This window comes from Lepisma saccharinum, chromosome 9 (genome assembly GCF_977018435.1).
Source record: "Lepisma saccharinum chromosome 9, izLepSacc3.1, whole genome shotgun sequence".
NCBI lineage: Eukaryota > Metazoa > Arthropoda > Insecta > Zygentoma > Lepismatidae > Lepisma > Lepisma saccharinum.
The window spans coordinates 52,668,097-52,684,612 of NC_139237.1; the positions used below are offsets into that span (position 1 = coordinate 52,668,097).

The following is a 16,516-nucleotide window of genomic DNA, read 5'->3' on the forward strand; positions in this document are numbered from 1 at the left end:
CAGAAACTTTTCTTCTAGATTCGTGTCTGCATTGAAGAAATCTGTGATTTAGTTGTCTCTCTCACGGAATGCTGTGCACACGCTGCATATCTCCTGGCCGTTCTTCATGATGGGAGCACTCCTGAAGTACCTGGCCCTGTTGACAAGTATCGTTTATGCCATGCGGCAGCCGAAATAGAACACAAGTGTGGGTTACTCCGAACGTACAGGCTGCATACCGTAACTGCACTTGTAAGTGGAAAACTTTTAACTATTATTACTAGTTGAACATCATCTGGATTTAAATGATTAGCACATTGAAATGTATTCTATTACTATTTTTCATATTGAGGCACTTCTTGATTAGAAGAAAATAACACTATTTTGTTTAGGGGAAGAAATGTGTCTGTATAAGAACAACAAAAGTGTCTCTTAATTTCTCATGAAATTCCTCGATCCAAGATTGCTGATATGCATTATATATTCATATATATTATATTTTAATATTTCAGACATGTTTTGTGTATACACATTTATTTTATATACCATAAGGCTACCTACTAGTGTCTTTTTTTCTGGTAGTACACATTTGTATGGTATGCCAGCACCATGGCCGTAGGCAGGAAAAAAAATTCGGGGGGGTTCATTCATAATTGTTCCCATGGGCATTGCCAGAAATTATAATAATAGAAATAATAACAATAATTGTACAATAATAATTAAAATTTCATAATAAAACAATTTTATTCCATAATAATAATACTAATAATAATTATTATTATATTATTGTTATATCATTGAGGGGGCTTACTCAATCCAGCAGATGAGTGAATATCCAGCACAAGTTTCTTTTTGTTTTTTTACGTTTCATAGAGTGTGTACTGAAATGCACAATTATTATACTTCGTCATTAAACTTTAGATACCTTCAAGAGAAAAGCTTTAAAAGTTAGATGGAAATTTTAGTCATAAAGTTTTTGTTGTTTGACTTTAAAATTAAATTTTTGAAATTTTGAAAAGTGTGGAACCAGTTACTCTTTCTAAAAACTTAGCCTGGTGCATGGATTGTAACCTCAATCGCGAACGTAATGCGCTACAAAACTGGAGATCCTAGGTTTGAACTCCTATCAAGGGGGATTTTCGACTTTATCGGACAGGGAATTTAAAAGCTGGAAAGGGAATTTTGGGACAATCATAAGGGAATCTTCAGTCTATATTCCTTGTGATGCAGGAGCAACACTGGAAACATGACAACAGAAGTGATAATGGTGGGGTCGCGGGTGGGTTACGATTCTGAGAATAAATCCTGTTTCACTCAAGTTTCAGAATTCCAAATGTATGAAAATTCTAGCTCGATCGTTTCAACATTGTCTCAAAGTATTTTTGTGATGCTTCGAAAAAAAAATTGAAAATTTGGTTTCTGAACTTCCATTATTCCAACATGTCAGAAGTTTCGGGGGGGGGGGGGGGGGGTTGAACCCTAGAAACCCCCCCTCTAAATACGGCCATGGCCAGCACCTTCACTAGCGGACAATAAAAATTCAATGCTAATCAAAATATATGTGCACACACAAAATGATGTAAGAATATATCACAGTACTTTTATCAGCTTTGCATGATTTTTATGGAACTTCTTCACTCATTTTTTTCTTCTTCTCTTAAGGTGGGCATCCAAGTAGCTTTATTCTATCAGATTTAGCACCCCCCCCCCCGTTATCAGTTATATTATTTTCATAGGGGTACACTGAAATGCAACTCATCATTTAAAATTTTGTTTTTCAATTTTTCTTTCTCAAATGCTTAATGGGTTTCATCAGAGTTGTTTTCTGGCCTTCTAGACTGGAGAACTACTACTTTTGAATTACCACCCCTCTCTCTTCACTAGTCATTATTCTGGGTCAATACCAAAATTTTGGAGTACTCACTGAGGATCAAACCCAATTAAAAACAAGAGCCTAACCATTTGAGTATGGGGGAGCTCCAGACATCAACAAGTGATTTAATAATGATGTATTATAATGTGAAAATGCACCTTGTTTAAATTATCCAATGATGACTGGCATCATCTAAATGCAGTGAATACAACAATAAATGTGCCAGAAGTAAAATTACTGCATTATATTTGTTTAGATTAGTTTTCAGAGTAGAAACAATGGGTCTATGGAGCTTAGTGTCACTTGAGTCTTGTGGTACAAATAGAATAGTTGCTATATGGTAGTATGTATGGATCAAAACGGAGAACAAAAAACTGAAAGGGGATGTATATGTATATTTTTGTTCTAAATCCACTTTATGCACATATAGGCTAATTGGGACTGGACCCAAAGTTAAAAAAGGGAATCCGAATCCCTACGAGCCTCCACTGGGTATCAAAACCAGGACCTCTTTAATACAAGGCAAGACCACACAAAATTTTGCTAGCTGGGAATGGGACTCTCTATATCTTCCACGCCTTCCACTTTGCGTATTGGTTTAGTTTAAAAAAACAAAAACTAAGTTATGCATTATAACTAAATGCGCTAATTCTTAATTTTCCACAGCAATTGACTGACGTTTGCATCAGTATAGGAGAGAATGCTAATGTCTTAACTGATGCCTGTCTGAAAGCAGCCGATGAAGCACTGGAAGAAAACACCAAAGAACAATTCAGATTGTGCTTGAAGAGTGTTACATCCGCAGTCAATACATTTTGTGGGAGCATAAAATTCCTGAAGGACAATCCAAACGAACACAATTACAAAGCATGTCAGGTATAGTCTAAATTAAATAATTCTAATTATAAGTCAGTATATAGTCGCTTGTCCAGGAATTTCATTAAGAGTGGAGGGTCGGTTCAAGGACTTCTCTTCTTTTTAGTGGTCAATATTATATTTTACAATCTTATTCTCAGTGAAATCTTTTCCTTCTGGGAAATCAGTCAGTAAACCTTTCACACCCACATATCCTAATGAAAATGAACTTGGCCATCATAGAACCTCAGGATCAACAAATACCACTCCTCCACCTAAAATTTGGATTTCACCATTGTCGTCCACAACCACAGTCATAACACACTCTTCAGGGAGCAATCATCTACCCTTTACCCCAATCCATTATCACCTCAATATGGCTTGAATAATGTCACTCGGTAACTTTCCAACCCAAATCCCCTACCTGAACCAACACACTGCAACAAGCCTAGTGAGAGGACCATGTATTTTTCATTACAACTTTATATTCCCTATGAAAATTTAAAGATCTTCAGTACATGGTGAGTGTTTCGACATTCTTATTTTTTTAATAATAGTCCTTCTGGCCCTCCTTTCTTTAATCCACTATATGTATCTAGGGCATTCCAAGAGAGGTTTTTGAAGTTAAATCACAAAGCTTTTCATTTATTGTCTAAAGTAGAAGTAATATGTAAGACACTAAATTCACTGTGTTGTAATAAAAACAGTCCTAAATTTTAAATCTACTTAACATAACTTGTAAATTACAAGTACTTTTTCTTTACCAATAAGTGAAAGCTTTGATTTTGCCCTGTAAGTGTTGAAGAAAGTGTCATCACTAGGGCACAGGACTTTATGTCCTATAAAACTGTAAAATATGTATGTAATTATGTCATATAAATTGGAAAATATGCCATGAAAAATGCAGAAATATTTCCACTAAAGTCAAAAATATGTACAACAGTACTCTCGAATTTCTCCCATACCGGATAGAGTAGAGTAGGGGCTGTAATGTACCAAATGTTATTTTTACTTTTGACTGATTTTTGTGAAAAGTGAAAAAGGCAAAGAAATAATAACGAAACTTCTTTACTTCCCGCGCAACAATGAGAGAGAACATTTTTCCTCAATAATGTTTGCATGGCAATCAATTGTTGACAGGATAAAAAGTGGGGTATTATTGTTCTGTACTAAGACGGCACCTTTCTTCCTCCGTAATTTCCATATCCGGCCATCAACAATATGAACTATCCGTTGTGCTAAAGCTCCGAAAAAAAAATGAAATAACCGATCATGTGTGAGAGAATTACGAAATTATACAGAAATATGTCTTATTACAATAAAATTGAAGAAATATGTTGTAAAAATGCAAAATTGGTGAAATATGTCAAAGTATGCTTTGTCAAGTTTGTCTATTTCGGCTGATTTTCATCAGATATGTAAGGATCTCACCCTAATATTAGATCCGAAGCCAAATGAAAAATATGTTACAACATAAAGTCCAAGGACCTAGTCATCACCATATTGGACAATTTTTATTTCGCACTATATCATTGTTCAAGTTTCAAGCACCATCAATGGATAAAATAAATGGATCTCCAATTCCAAAAATAAAACAAAAACAAAAAAAAAATATATATTTAGCTGAATTTCTCTGGCCCATGATGGTTTAAGCTGTCGTCCTGAAGTTGATTCCCTGTGAGTACAGTCCCAATTATCCTAATAGCTCAAGTAATTAAAGTGGACAAAAACTAACTGTGCAATATTTCTCACAATGAACAATGATGATGAATTACAACATTATTTTGCCTTGCAGGTATTTGGTGAAGCACTCACTACAACATGCAATGCAATGGCTGTTTTTGCCACTCAGAATAAATTGTTAACTGGCTCTCCTGCTATCCTGAGCAAGGAAGGAAGAGACAAGCTTCATAATGTGTTCAGCGGTTGCATGGGAGTTGTCTCGCCATGCGTCGTGGTTTGCAGTGTGGTTCGGGATCTGGCTCTTCATGGCGCGGATGCAAAGCTCACCATGAAAGTACAGCAATGTCAAGCTGCTGTTATTAGAAGCTCTACACGACTTACACAATCTCTCAATATATCCAACTTAGGAAAAATCCCATGATACTACGTAGTTTATAGTCATGTAAGGTGTATGATATTTTGCTCTAAATTATAAAAACTAAAACTTTGAATTAAACTTGTTCAGAAAGTCTACAAACAACTTCATGTATGCAGCTATTTAAAAATTGCACAATTCCAACTTATTTTTTCTCTTCCCCACACAAACTATACCCCTGACTATTCCAGATTCCTCTGTAGTAAGCGTATATTAAAACTTTTCTCATCGCTAATTTATATTGTATGTGGCTACATGCGATCTATAATGGAGGTTGAAGAAATCAGTTTACAGCATTTTATTAAGGGTGGAAATATTAATCTGATCGTTGCAGTTGTAAGGGTCACCATTTATTGCAAGCACATCTTGTAAGAAACATCTGCTGTACATAAATAGGGTTTACAAATGTGTGAAAAATATATATTCATTGTAAATATTTAATATTCTCCTTTTTTTCATGTTTTTACTTTCCATTTACCAGAAACAGGTGTAAGCAAATAAAATAAAACAATAAAAACTCATTTTAACCAGAGTTCCCACTCATTTAGGAAAAAAAAGCACCATAGCTTTTTCATTTTCAGATCATTTTGTGGTGCTTAACATGTTACTAACCAAGTCTTAAATGTTAAATGACACCTACTATTCAAGCAATTCAAATCTATTCAACGTTTTTTACAACGTTGTAAAAAATAAGTGAACGAAAATAAGCTACCAAAGAAAAAAATGTATACAGAATATCTCCCAAAAGAAAGTTGATTCATGAAAAAATAGTGGAATTTATTTTCATTCCCAAATCCTGGAAAGTACAAAATGGGGGAGAATTTTCAAAATTCCTTGACTTTTTCACTCATAGGTTGATTTCTCTGACTTTTCCAGATTGGTGGGAACCCATTTCTGTGATATACTTGTGTATCATGTGCAGAAACTCTAATAACTTATTAGTGAAGAAGTTATTAATTATTAACTTATATACAATTGTCAGTAGTTGAGGTTTCTCAGTGTTGATGTACTTTCGGCATAAAGAGTACAAAATTAAATAAACTGTCAAACATCAATTGTGTTCTGCGTTATATTTGAGCACATTTCTCCAATTATTTGGTTACTTGTCTCCCTTTAAAAGCTGCAGTGGTCCAGACAGTAGGGCATCCGGCTGCCATGTGAGACACACACCTGGGTTCAGTTCTTAGGGTGGGCGACATAAAGTCAGATTATTTCTGACTGTCTCTCTTCATTAAATGGTTCTGGGGTTCACCCAGCATGTAACAAATTGGTACCTGAGGGCAACCATAGGGGGATGCAACTGGAGCATGATGCTGATCACATTACCTCCAAAAAATGGCCGAGATGAAAATCCATCTCAGGCTGACAACTTGATTAGAAAGCCATAACAGGGCACTCTGCACTATCTTCTACAGTTAATTTTAACCCCTTTAACCAAACTTACCTTCCCCATGTTTTAACTTTGACTATTCTTGCTTTATCTCGTAATGAAGCCACATGATGTGCTGAAAGCTTGAGTGAAAAGTAAGTACATGCCAAACTGGACTTCATCTACCTAGTGATTTATTTTACTTGAAGTTTCTGTCACATTTGGCTGATTGCGGAGATGAGGATGAATGGTGATAAGATGAACGGACAATCACAAACACCAGTGGCGTAGCATTATAGTACGCCCATACGCCCGGCGTCCCCTCATTTAAAATTTCAAAAATACGTAAATGCTGTAAATATAAAGTAAATCTTGACTAATTTCATATATGTTTGACCTTCATGGCATTATAATAGCTATTTTTCGCAATCCGCTTGCAACGCTCCACTAACAACACTCATTCCAGCATTTTCTTCAATGCCTTTCCTGCCTGGATGCCGGGCAGGTTCGGCGTAAAGAACTCTATATTCCTTGCTGTCTTTCTGGAGGGCAAGCTTGGACAGGCTTGGATCTCTACAGCACGTGCGCAAATGCTCTCTCGTATGCCAGCGTATGGGCTACGTGATTGGTTCATGCGACCCTTCCTGCCTTCTGAAGCAGACGACAGTGGTAGAATTCCTACCCGGTTCTTCACGCTCGTGCCACTCGTGCTATGTGATGCTACAATATGCAATATTGACTGACGTAACTTTACCAAACTCAAATATACCATTTCTTAATGACCATTGCATTGTATAATTTATCGCACGAACAGCGATGTGATTAAAAACTAAAAGATCAACACAGTTTTTGTCAAATAAGTTGGTGAAGTCCTCGTGGTAGAAGTTCAGCCTGTGCTGAACTATTATTTTTTTATTATGATTATTTTTTCGTTAGTATCTACCTGCTTAATATTGTGTCAATGGGAATGTTTAGTATTCATTTGAAAACTCTTAACATCGAATGGTCTGTGGACAAAATTATTTTAAAATGTTTATCACCATTCCGAGATGGAATAAACAGTGGTCTGAATTACTAATCAGCACTGTTGCGTCAGTAGAGTGTAAGATAGCTGGATCATCCACCCACCTCCGTGTCAGAGTGTTTTGCACTCTGCTACGCCACTGACAATCACAAATAGACAGCACACAATACAAGTCGCACATAGGATCATGCTGGCCATGGTTCCAGGCACCAAAGCCTTGCTAGTCTGCAAAATGCAGACCCGTTAAAAAAAGTCATCCTCTACATCCTGGTGATATGATGGAATTGATGAAAGGACAATCACAAACACACATGGACAGGACACGACATAACAAAAGCTCTATGTGGGATAGACTGGCTGTAAGTTCAGATGCCAAAAGCCTCATGAGTTGGCAACAATGAAATCCAATGCATAATACACTTAAGTGTTTTCTGAAATAGCCACTACTCACACCCCTTATCTTGTCCCAAAAATACTTGTGACGGTCCTGTGAATCCGCACAATATAATTACATGTTTATTAAAATTTTTAATTTCATATTATACAAGTCACTTTCTATTAACGGCAAAAAATGTGTAATAATTACTTTTTACAACGTTAATTGTTTTATGTTATTCATTTGCGTTAAATGCTGTATATATGATGTAATATTTGGAATTCTAACGTTGCTACAGCAAAATCAATCAATCAATAGTCATTATCAGGGCTCGAAAAATCCCGGTCGCCAAGTCACCATGGCGACTAAAAATTTCAGCCTGGGGACTATGATCTTTTGCTGTAATATGTACGAAATTTTGATGATTCTAAGTTCAAATTGCAGTACAGCGTAAGATAGTGAATTATTTTTTTCTTTCATCAACGTTGTGAACATTCCAGAGAGTCAGTAACAATTTCTTACCCTTTGTCCACCAATACTCCACTTCCTGCTTTCTCAAATAATTTAGTGACGTTTCGAATACCGTGATGCTCAGCATCTTATACAGTGTGTTTCGAAGTCGCACAACCCAAACTTTGGAAATGTATATCATGAAAACCGTAAGAGATATTTACACCGTGTTTTCTGTATTATAAAGCCTCATACATTGAGATATTTTTCAATGCTTAAAATTGTCAGTTCACTCCGTACAGAAAATTATATAAATTAATAACTGATGGAAAGCAGCATTCAAATTTTTCCAGAAATGAACTTCTGAGTAAGAAAAGTATGTAAGAAATTATCGAAGGGTCATAATTAGACATTTGATGACTGATGCCATGTCAGTCTGTCATTTGCAACAATCTATCCCATCTTGTTATTGTTTTTCTTTTGTTATCTTTGTTTCTACTTTGTTGTTTCAGTGTAAAATGGCCAAATAAGACTGTATCTGAAACTCTGAGTAAATAAATAAATATTGGTCATGTGCAACATTTGATGAATTTTTGACTGGCGATTTTATGGGTTGAGTGAAAAGTGCCATTTTTGAGACATATCTCCATATATGGCAACACTAGCAGGTCGAAATATTGCCAACAGTTGCATGCAAGATGTGTCTAAGTATTGGCTATACATTTACGTGAAAAATCGTAAATCAAGATTTTGTGCCGAAATTGGACTCTTGAGAGAATCCTAGGCTGCCCCTGGTTACATTGAATTCTATTCACTCACTTTCGCCGCTACTATGCCTGTTATTTTTTAATTGATTCAGCATGGCGTATTCATTGGAGCAGTGCATGTGCATTGGTGAAGAGTATTTTACTACTCATTCTTACACTCATGTGCAAGAGGTTTTCCAATAAAAATGCCCTGCTTCTGCTGTACCTCACAAAGCAACTGTTTTACAACCAGTCAAACACCAACAAATGATCCCACAAATTGTTTAAGAGTTGGTATTTATTGTTGAAAATCAGTTCTCAGATGTTTTCAGCTAATTAACAATGTTTTTTTTTAAATAATGTAATTGCTTTTATTTAAATGAATGCTAACATAAATTTATGAACCCAGTGATAGCCTACAGAATTAGTTTAGTGCAAAAAAATCCGGTGTAAATATCTCTTACGATTTTCATGATATACATTTTCAAAGTTTGGATTCCGCGACTTTTGAAACATACTGTAGTATGCACAATTGCTAGTAGGTGGTTTCCTGGCGCCTGATTTTCAGAGATGGCGCCTAGCTTTGAAGACAATTTTTCGAGCACTGGTCATTATATAGCAATGGATGTAATGAAATCGGAATTCAGGTAATAGTGAACTGCATATTGCTCAGTTACTTTACTAATACATAAACCCACAGAAGGTGTATCTTCACCTTAGTGTTATATTTCAAAATATTTATTAACTAATTCTAATAGTGCAAAATGATTAAACATTGATCATCACATACTCTAGCTGAGGTACTCTAGCTTGCTCTTTTTGTACAAATTAAATTAACAGCTACTTGGCATAGTGTTGACTCATATCTCATATCTTACGAAATGGGAACAAAAAATTATGAACTAGGTATTCAGTGAATTTATATAATATACAGGTTTATTATGCAATGGCAAGAAATGGTATGATGGATGGATTGATCAATTATGCAAAAGAAAGTCACAAACAACTGCATATCCACACAATATGAGTTTCAAATGATTGCAAAAATACAACTACAATAAACAAAAAAAAAAAGATGAATCTTCTGACACTGTTTTAACTGCGCATTACCCACACAACTTCAACAAAAAGGTATGCACATAAGAACATAGCAATCCACATGTAAAAGATATACAAGGAAAATGCACAAATGCTAACAGAAAAAAAATCCTTGTATTTACAGTAAATTTCACATTTGTGAAAAAACATATTACGTATTTCAAGATGACCACAAAACAAGATTAGTATTGTTGATTGCATAATTAAACGTTTTACATATGCAAAATTCTAGATATAGTTTTCCTACAACTTCATTCCATTTGTTTACCCTTGGAATTACTTAACAATAAGTATGTAATTTAAACAGTATTACATAACTACTAAATATGTCATAATTTACTGAAAAATGTGGATCCACATGGGATCAAACATGAATTTTGGCATTCTGTGCCAATACTCAACAATTTCAACCTCTGGCTGTCTCCACAATTTACACACCTTGAACCAACAAGGAAGTTTAAAATATCCAATGTGAACACTAATGATATATTCCTGCAATTGAGGGAACTGCATGAAATTGCACACAAAGGTTATGTTATAACTTGCTGAAAAGTTAAATGAAAATTGTGGTTGAAGGTCTGACTGATATGAAATTTCTGCCGATAACAATGAAGCATCAACAACAAATAAACTGATAAACGGTGCCAATTTGATACAAAATTGCAAATTGATTGATCGATTTGCTATATTTTACTTCACATGTTGCGCCATTTTTGACTAATTTGCGAAGAGTGGTAATATGATGAAATTGATGAATGGACACTCACAAACATCCATGACTAGGCTGGGATTCGAACCCACTACCCCTGGCGTCGTAGTGTGATGAGCTAACCACTCTGCCATGGGGGTCGGCCACAAAATTGTGAATGTTCCTTGATGAAGATGAATGGTTAGTTAATATACATAACAAGATGACTGCAATGGTTCTGCCTTTGAAAAAAGACACTGCATATTTAGATATCTACTTGTAAAAGAAAAAGCTATGTCATTTACATTGAACTGGTAAAATTTCTGACAATTTTTACCAATAAACTGATACACTAATGTGGCTATATTGGTCGATACCCATAGAGTACTGATTTGTATATCCCATCCCTACTACTATTATGCCAACTTATTATGTGGGCATGCTGAAAATGTCTCCATTTTTTGTTGCGATGTAAATGCATTTTGGATTTTGAGCAACCATGCATTGTATTCATCAGACTTTCCTGCTTCTCCATTGAACTATAGCGATGAAAATGGCACCATATAACCCTACTATGTCAGTGTACCTGAAGCAGTATGCCGTGAAAGAGTTTCCAACCGCAGAAAATATGTCCCCATTCATCGGAGAATGAAGGCTTTTTTATCAGGATGAATGTATAGACGTCAGTACTGTACTATTGGGCTGTTGTATGAAAACCCAGACTGGGGAAGTCAAAACATGTGAGACAAAGAACGGAATGGAAGGTCGCGTACTGTAACTGATGAAAGTTATCGGAATTGTGTCCATGAATTTATTTAGAGTTTCATCTGCTTCCAAAGCTTAAGGAACACTTGAGAGGAGTTCATTTTGATTCTGATGATGCAGTGCAAACAGAAGTGAGGCCGTGGCTCCATTGTTAAGATCAACAATTCTAGTGACGTCATTAAGAAACTTGTCTCTCGCAGGCAGACGTGTGTTCATCACTACAGTGTTTATATGGAAAAGTAATTGTGTAGATATGGACAATAAAGTCCTAGAAAGATACCTGCATTTCTTTTACTCAAATAAATTCAACCGTTTTTCAACAACAACAAAAATTGGATGCATTACTTTTCAGCACGTCCTCGTAGTTTGACAACACCATTGGGATCATTAAATGATGTTTTGGAATTTTCCCACTAGGCTCCTTACAATAATGTGTGTTAAAAAAAGGTCTTACAGAAAAGAGAACATAAACATTATTTTAAAATCAACCAATAATTAAAAATTATAATACTTAAATGGAAATCCTGGCTCCACAAGGAAACAAACCTTGGTCCTTGACATCAATAGTTAGTCAACCATTGCCTACTTTGATCCTTCATTACGCCACCAACTTTCATGAACTTTTTATTATATCCATGATACATAAAATTTTGCGGTTCATTGTAGCAAGTTATCATTGAAAGTAAAATAATTTGAAAACAATGTCCTCAACATACAGATTTTTACCTAGGCTGCCAACAGGTAAAGGGAAAAAAAAATGATATTTGTAAAGGAGTTCCTGTTGGTATGAAAGAAAATACTGTAATACAATACTTTAAACATATCTGATTGTATGGCATGTCTGAAATTAATTCACAGCGTAATTCAAGTTTCATTTTCATGGAAAAAATCTCAGGAATTCTTGATTTATGGTCATCCTGTTTCTTATAACAGTTCATTAATAAAATCATTCAGTTTACTAGGATGTATTATCTGACTAGATACTAGCCACTACTTGATAGTTCCCATGTAAAATGAGTATAAATTTCAAAAATATTTCATCATTTGTGAAAAGGTAAAAAAAAAAAAAGGATTTGTTACATACTATCAGGAAGTGGTTACAAAAACATCTACTTGTAGAAAAAAAATACGATTACACACCCCAGCTGAAAAATATTACTTTGTTCACAGGAAATCTGTTAGTTTTGGGGAGCATTTTATACATAATTATGTACAAAATAACGTGATTGAAACTATTACTACTATAAAGACTTACTAAAGTAAGACTGATAAACCATACCAACTGAGGATGTTGCAAACCAGGCAAAGCAACACCACCACGTTGCAAAACCAAGAATTCCTCTATATACATCCGTTGTAAAAATCTGCAACAGAAAGGAAGGCATAATTAGGGTGACTAATTTCAGGAAAAATTATTTGCACAGCAGATATACCAAATGTTATGAAATGAAAAATCAATAACTTAAATCTTGGGTCATTTGAAAAGCAAAGCACATTTCACCATGCAAATATATTTATTGATAATATTGCCGCATACTTTTACCTACTTCTCCACATATTCACCATTGACATTGCAGCACTTGTCTTACCTTGACACCAGTTCAACTTTCCCCTCCTCGTACCATGTTGCTGCCTGGCAATTCAACCAGTCCACGACAGAACCCTGTAGTTCTTCATCACCTGCAGAGGTTTTACCAGCAAGGTGATACTTCATCTTCGGATAAAAGATAAGAATCTGAAGCTGCACCAATTCTTTTTGAATGACGTGGTCCACCTTTTGTTTCAGTGCATCGATGATGACAGAGGGTTGCCCTGATCATCCTGCATTATGAACATCTATTTGCCCATTCTTGCCTCCCTGATGGTGCAATGGTAGCGTCGTCGCCTTGTAATCAAGGGGTCCCGGGTTCAATTCCCGGTGGAGGCACATAGTGGTTCGGATCCCACTGTAAACTGTAGGTCCAGTCCCGATTAGCCTTACTGTGCATAAAGTAGACTTAATACACCAAATCAATCCAATCTTAAACATTTTGCACCATGTCCGGACACTTTTCACATTCATAACACCTTTGCAATAGCTTGCAACAAATCTTCGATGAATGTCACAAGGTCTAATGTTTTTACATGTAAAGAAATGAACCACGCCATACACCTAATGGTCAGTGGCACCAACTGCACTAGGCAACTCCATGCTGAGCACAGTGAACAAATGACTGGCTGCAACGAAACAGTTGCGTGGGATGTACGTGCAAACATTCTTTACTTTCCAAATTCCATACAAACATTTTTCTTTTTAACAAGGAAAGGAAACCAGAACGGGTAGTAAACACTGTATCAATCATGCATGTAAACTTCCTCCCTCTTCCTCAATCTTCAAAAAGAACATTGCAAGTTCATATTGTTGCATCAGAACTAGAGGAACGCAACTCCAAAAATGTAGATTTCAGTTTTTGTTTAATATATCTCCTCTGAAGAGCTCTATTCGGAGCCAGCTTGATGTATCTCAATTTACTGATTATTTTTAAAAGTCTAACATATTCCTAAGAATACACTCTCCTGCAAATTTGCTAAACTGAAGTTATGTCCATCTTGTTCTCATACAACATTATACTTGACAGGGAGATCCAATATGTATTCAAGGCAATGGTGGATTAACAACTCTGTCTTGATAAAAATAAGGTGACATACTACACCTAGTGTCATCAACATTATAAAAACAGCTACGATAAAGTCGAATTTTCAGATTGACTAACAAAACAAAGGTATATGTTGTGGCTAAGTTCTTTCTGTATTTTTTTAGGTAATTGTGAAAGAAGTTTTTACTGATTGTTCCCTGAAGATTTACTGTTAGTTTACAACATCAAAAAGCGGTAGAGGAAGGGCTGTTGCCAAATTTCAGATAAGGTTCAATCGCTTCAGTTTAGCCATTAAGGAATAGGTAACAGGTGGTTATAATTAAAGTGACGGTGTTCAGAGTGGTACAGCATGGGCTGTAATGAGAGTAGCAGTCTGAAACTTCGTAGATATGCTAATGAAGCAATGCGCTTGCGAAATATGTAAAAAAAAAAAATAGTTCCAATTCTCGCCACCAGAGTAAAAAATGGCGCTGTAAGCAGTCAAAACTTGGTATAGTTACAGGAAAAACACTATAAATCGCAGAAAACAATACTCTTTGTAATAAAATATCGCTACAATTTCACTATTCGAATTACATGAACATTACTAAAGGAAAAAGCAACAAGCGTCACCAACAACAACCAGGGAGCTCACACAATGGTTAGGCAATGTCGCCGACTTTGACGTCAGACTTACGGAAAATTCCACGTTTTGACTGCTTACAGCGCCATGTTTTACCCTGGTGGTGAGAATTGGAACTATTTTATTTTTACATAATTTGCGAGCGCATTGCTTCATTAGCATATCTACGAAGTTTGAGACTGCTACTCTCATTACAGCCCGTGCTGTACCACTCTGAACACCGTCACTTTAATTATAACCACCTGGTATAAACAATGTAAATTAAGCACCTCTGCATACGCACCTGTTTTAAAGAGCTCAGTGCTAAAGAGAAATGTTCTGCAGATAATGCTATCGAGTCATCTTCAGGAAGAATCTGGGAAATGGTTATTTGCTCGACTGCTGGGCATTCTTCAGGTTGTGGTGTAGTGAAGAAACTTGACCAGCTGAAACCACCTGCAATGCAAGATCATTTCAAATATTAAATTCAATGGATTAACAAGTGTGCAATTGGGACTTTACCCACAGTTCAAAGCATTATCTGAATACTCCAATAAGAACCCAGGCACCTTTGACTACAAGGAAAACATTTACCACTATGATCAACAAGCCTTGCCACAGGTAACATAAATGTACATGACACAAGTAGAACTTTAAACCCTAGTTTCTGACAGTAAGAGGGGCAATTTGCAGGTAGTTTGGAAGAGGTAGGTATTTCAATTGGATACTGGAACCTCAATTCAATTAACCCCTTCCCTGGGGCAACCTTGAAGGGAAGTGCATCCAAAAAAAAAGCATCTATATATAGATGCAACTGCAAATTCGCTTCATCGTAAATAATGCAAAAAATAGCTATAAAAAGTCTTACCACATAATGAAGCTAAGGCAAACAATCCATACTAGGTAAGGTTCTCTCTTCATACAGGACCATACCATGAAGGCACATTTAGGGTATTTGAGGGTAAGACGCAACAACATATTCTCGATCTGATCCAAATTGGAGGTGATGTTATCAGCACGATGCTCTGGCTGCCTTTACCCTCCAGGGTTGCCCCTAGGTATCCATTTATTTGAGGCTGGGTGAGGCCCGGAACTGCTTTATGAGTGGACAATTCCGATCTTAGAACACCCGGGTCTCCTGAATGGAAGTCAGACACCCTACCAACTAGACCAACACAGTTCTAAGTCCATATTGAAAAACAATATTTTTCCCACAAAGTATCAACAATGGATTACTAAAAGCTTACATAGACTACTAAAAGCACAAACAATTGGTGTCTATAAAAATGACTTGCTGCAATACAAGAACCATTAATTTTAAAATACCGTCTATATACAGGGTGGGGCAAAATAATGTTACCACTATATGGTGTTTCGGTGGGGCAAAATAATGTTACCACTTATATAACCAAACCAGAGATGATTTTCATAAAAATGTTGTTTTATTATGTTTTTCAGAGCCTGAAAAGCGTTTTAATTCTGACATTTCGACTATAGGATCAAAACTTGATTTTTTGAGAAATTCACGTGATTTATTTGATTAACTTATAAACTTGAAGTGTAACTCTTATTTTTTAGCATGTTAAATCATTACACAGTTATGTAAAATACCTGAAGAAGTCAGGGACTTTGCAAAATAGGTGTGAACCCTCATCTATCAACCCCACATACATATGTTGCTTTTCGTAGGGGCAAAATAATGTCACCACTTATATGGTGGTGTGTTAGTGGAAATAACAAGAATCGAATCATCTGTGCTGTTTTTCTTTTTCGACGAGGCAACATTTCATGTGAGTGTTCACGTTAACAAACACAACTGTGTGATTTGGGCTACTGAACATCCACATGTAGTGAGGGAACACATACGGGATTCCCCGAACATAAATGTATGGTGTGGTGTATCAAAGTTGGGAATAGTGGGGCCCCTATTTTCTTAACACTGCAACAGTCACTGGCAC

The 16,516-nt window shown here is 36.0% G+C and overlaps 2 protein-coding genes across 2 annotated transcripts in view; one reads left to right on the forward strand and one right to left on the reverse strand.

Annotated features, from left to right (window-relative positions):
* The window catches only part of LOC145992666 (talin rod domain-containing protein 1-like), a 28,201-nt gene extending 22,396 nt beyond the window's left edge, over nucleotides 1–5,805 (forward strand). The window contains exons 4-6 of the mRNA XM_083129039.1: nucleotides 19–231; nucleotides 2,519–2,728; nucleotides 4,503–5,805. Of these exons, the coding sequence (XP_082985165.1) occupies nucleotides 19–231; nucleotides 2,519–2,728; nucleotides 4,503–4,811 (732 nt within the window). The 3' untranslated portion in view covers nucleotides 4,812–5,805. The remainder of the gene's footprint in view (nucleotides 1–18; nucleotides 232–2,518; nucleotides 2,729–4,502) is intronic.
* A 3,874-nt stretch (nucleotides 5,806–9,679) lies between these two features.
* Nucleotides 9,680–16,516, reverse strand: part of emei (transmembrane protein 161-like emei) — a 49,279-nt gene continuing 42,442 nt past the window's right edge. Inside the window, exons 11-12 of the mRNA XM_083128192.1 lie at nucleotides 14,863–15,014; nucleotides 9,680–12,685 (exon numbers count right to left, since the gene is read on the reverse strand). Coding sequence (XP_082984318.1) covers nucleotides 12,563–12,685; nucleotides 14,863–15,014 — 275 coding nt within the window. The 3' untranslated portion in view covers nucleotides 9,680–12,562. The remainder of the gene's footprint in view (nucleotides 12,686–14,862; nucleotides 15,015–16,516) is intronic.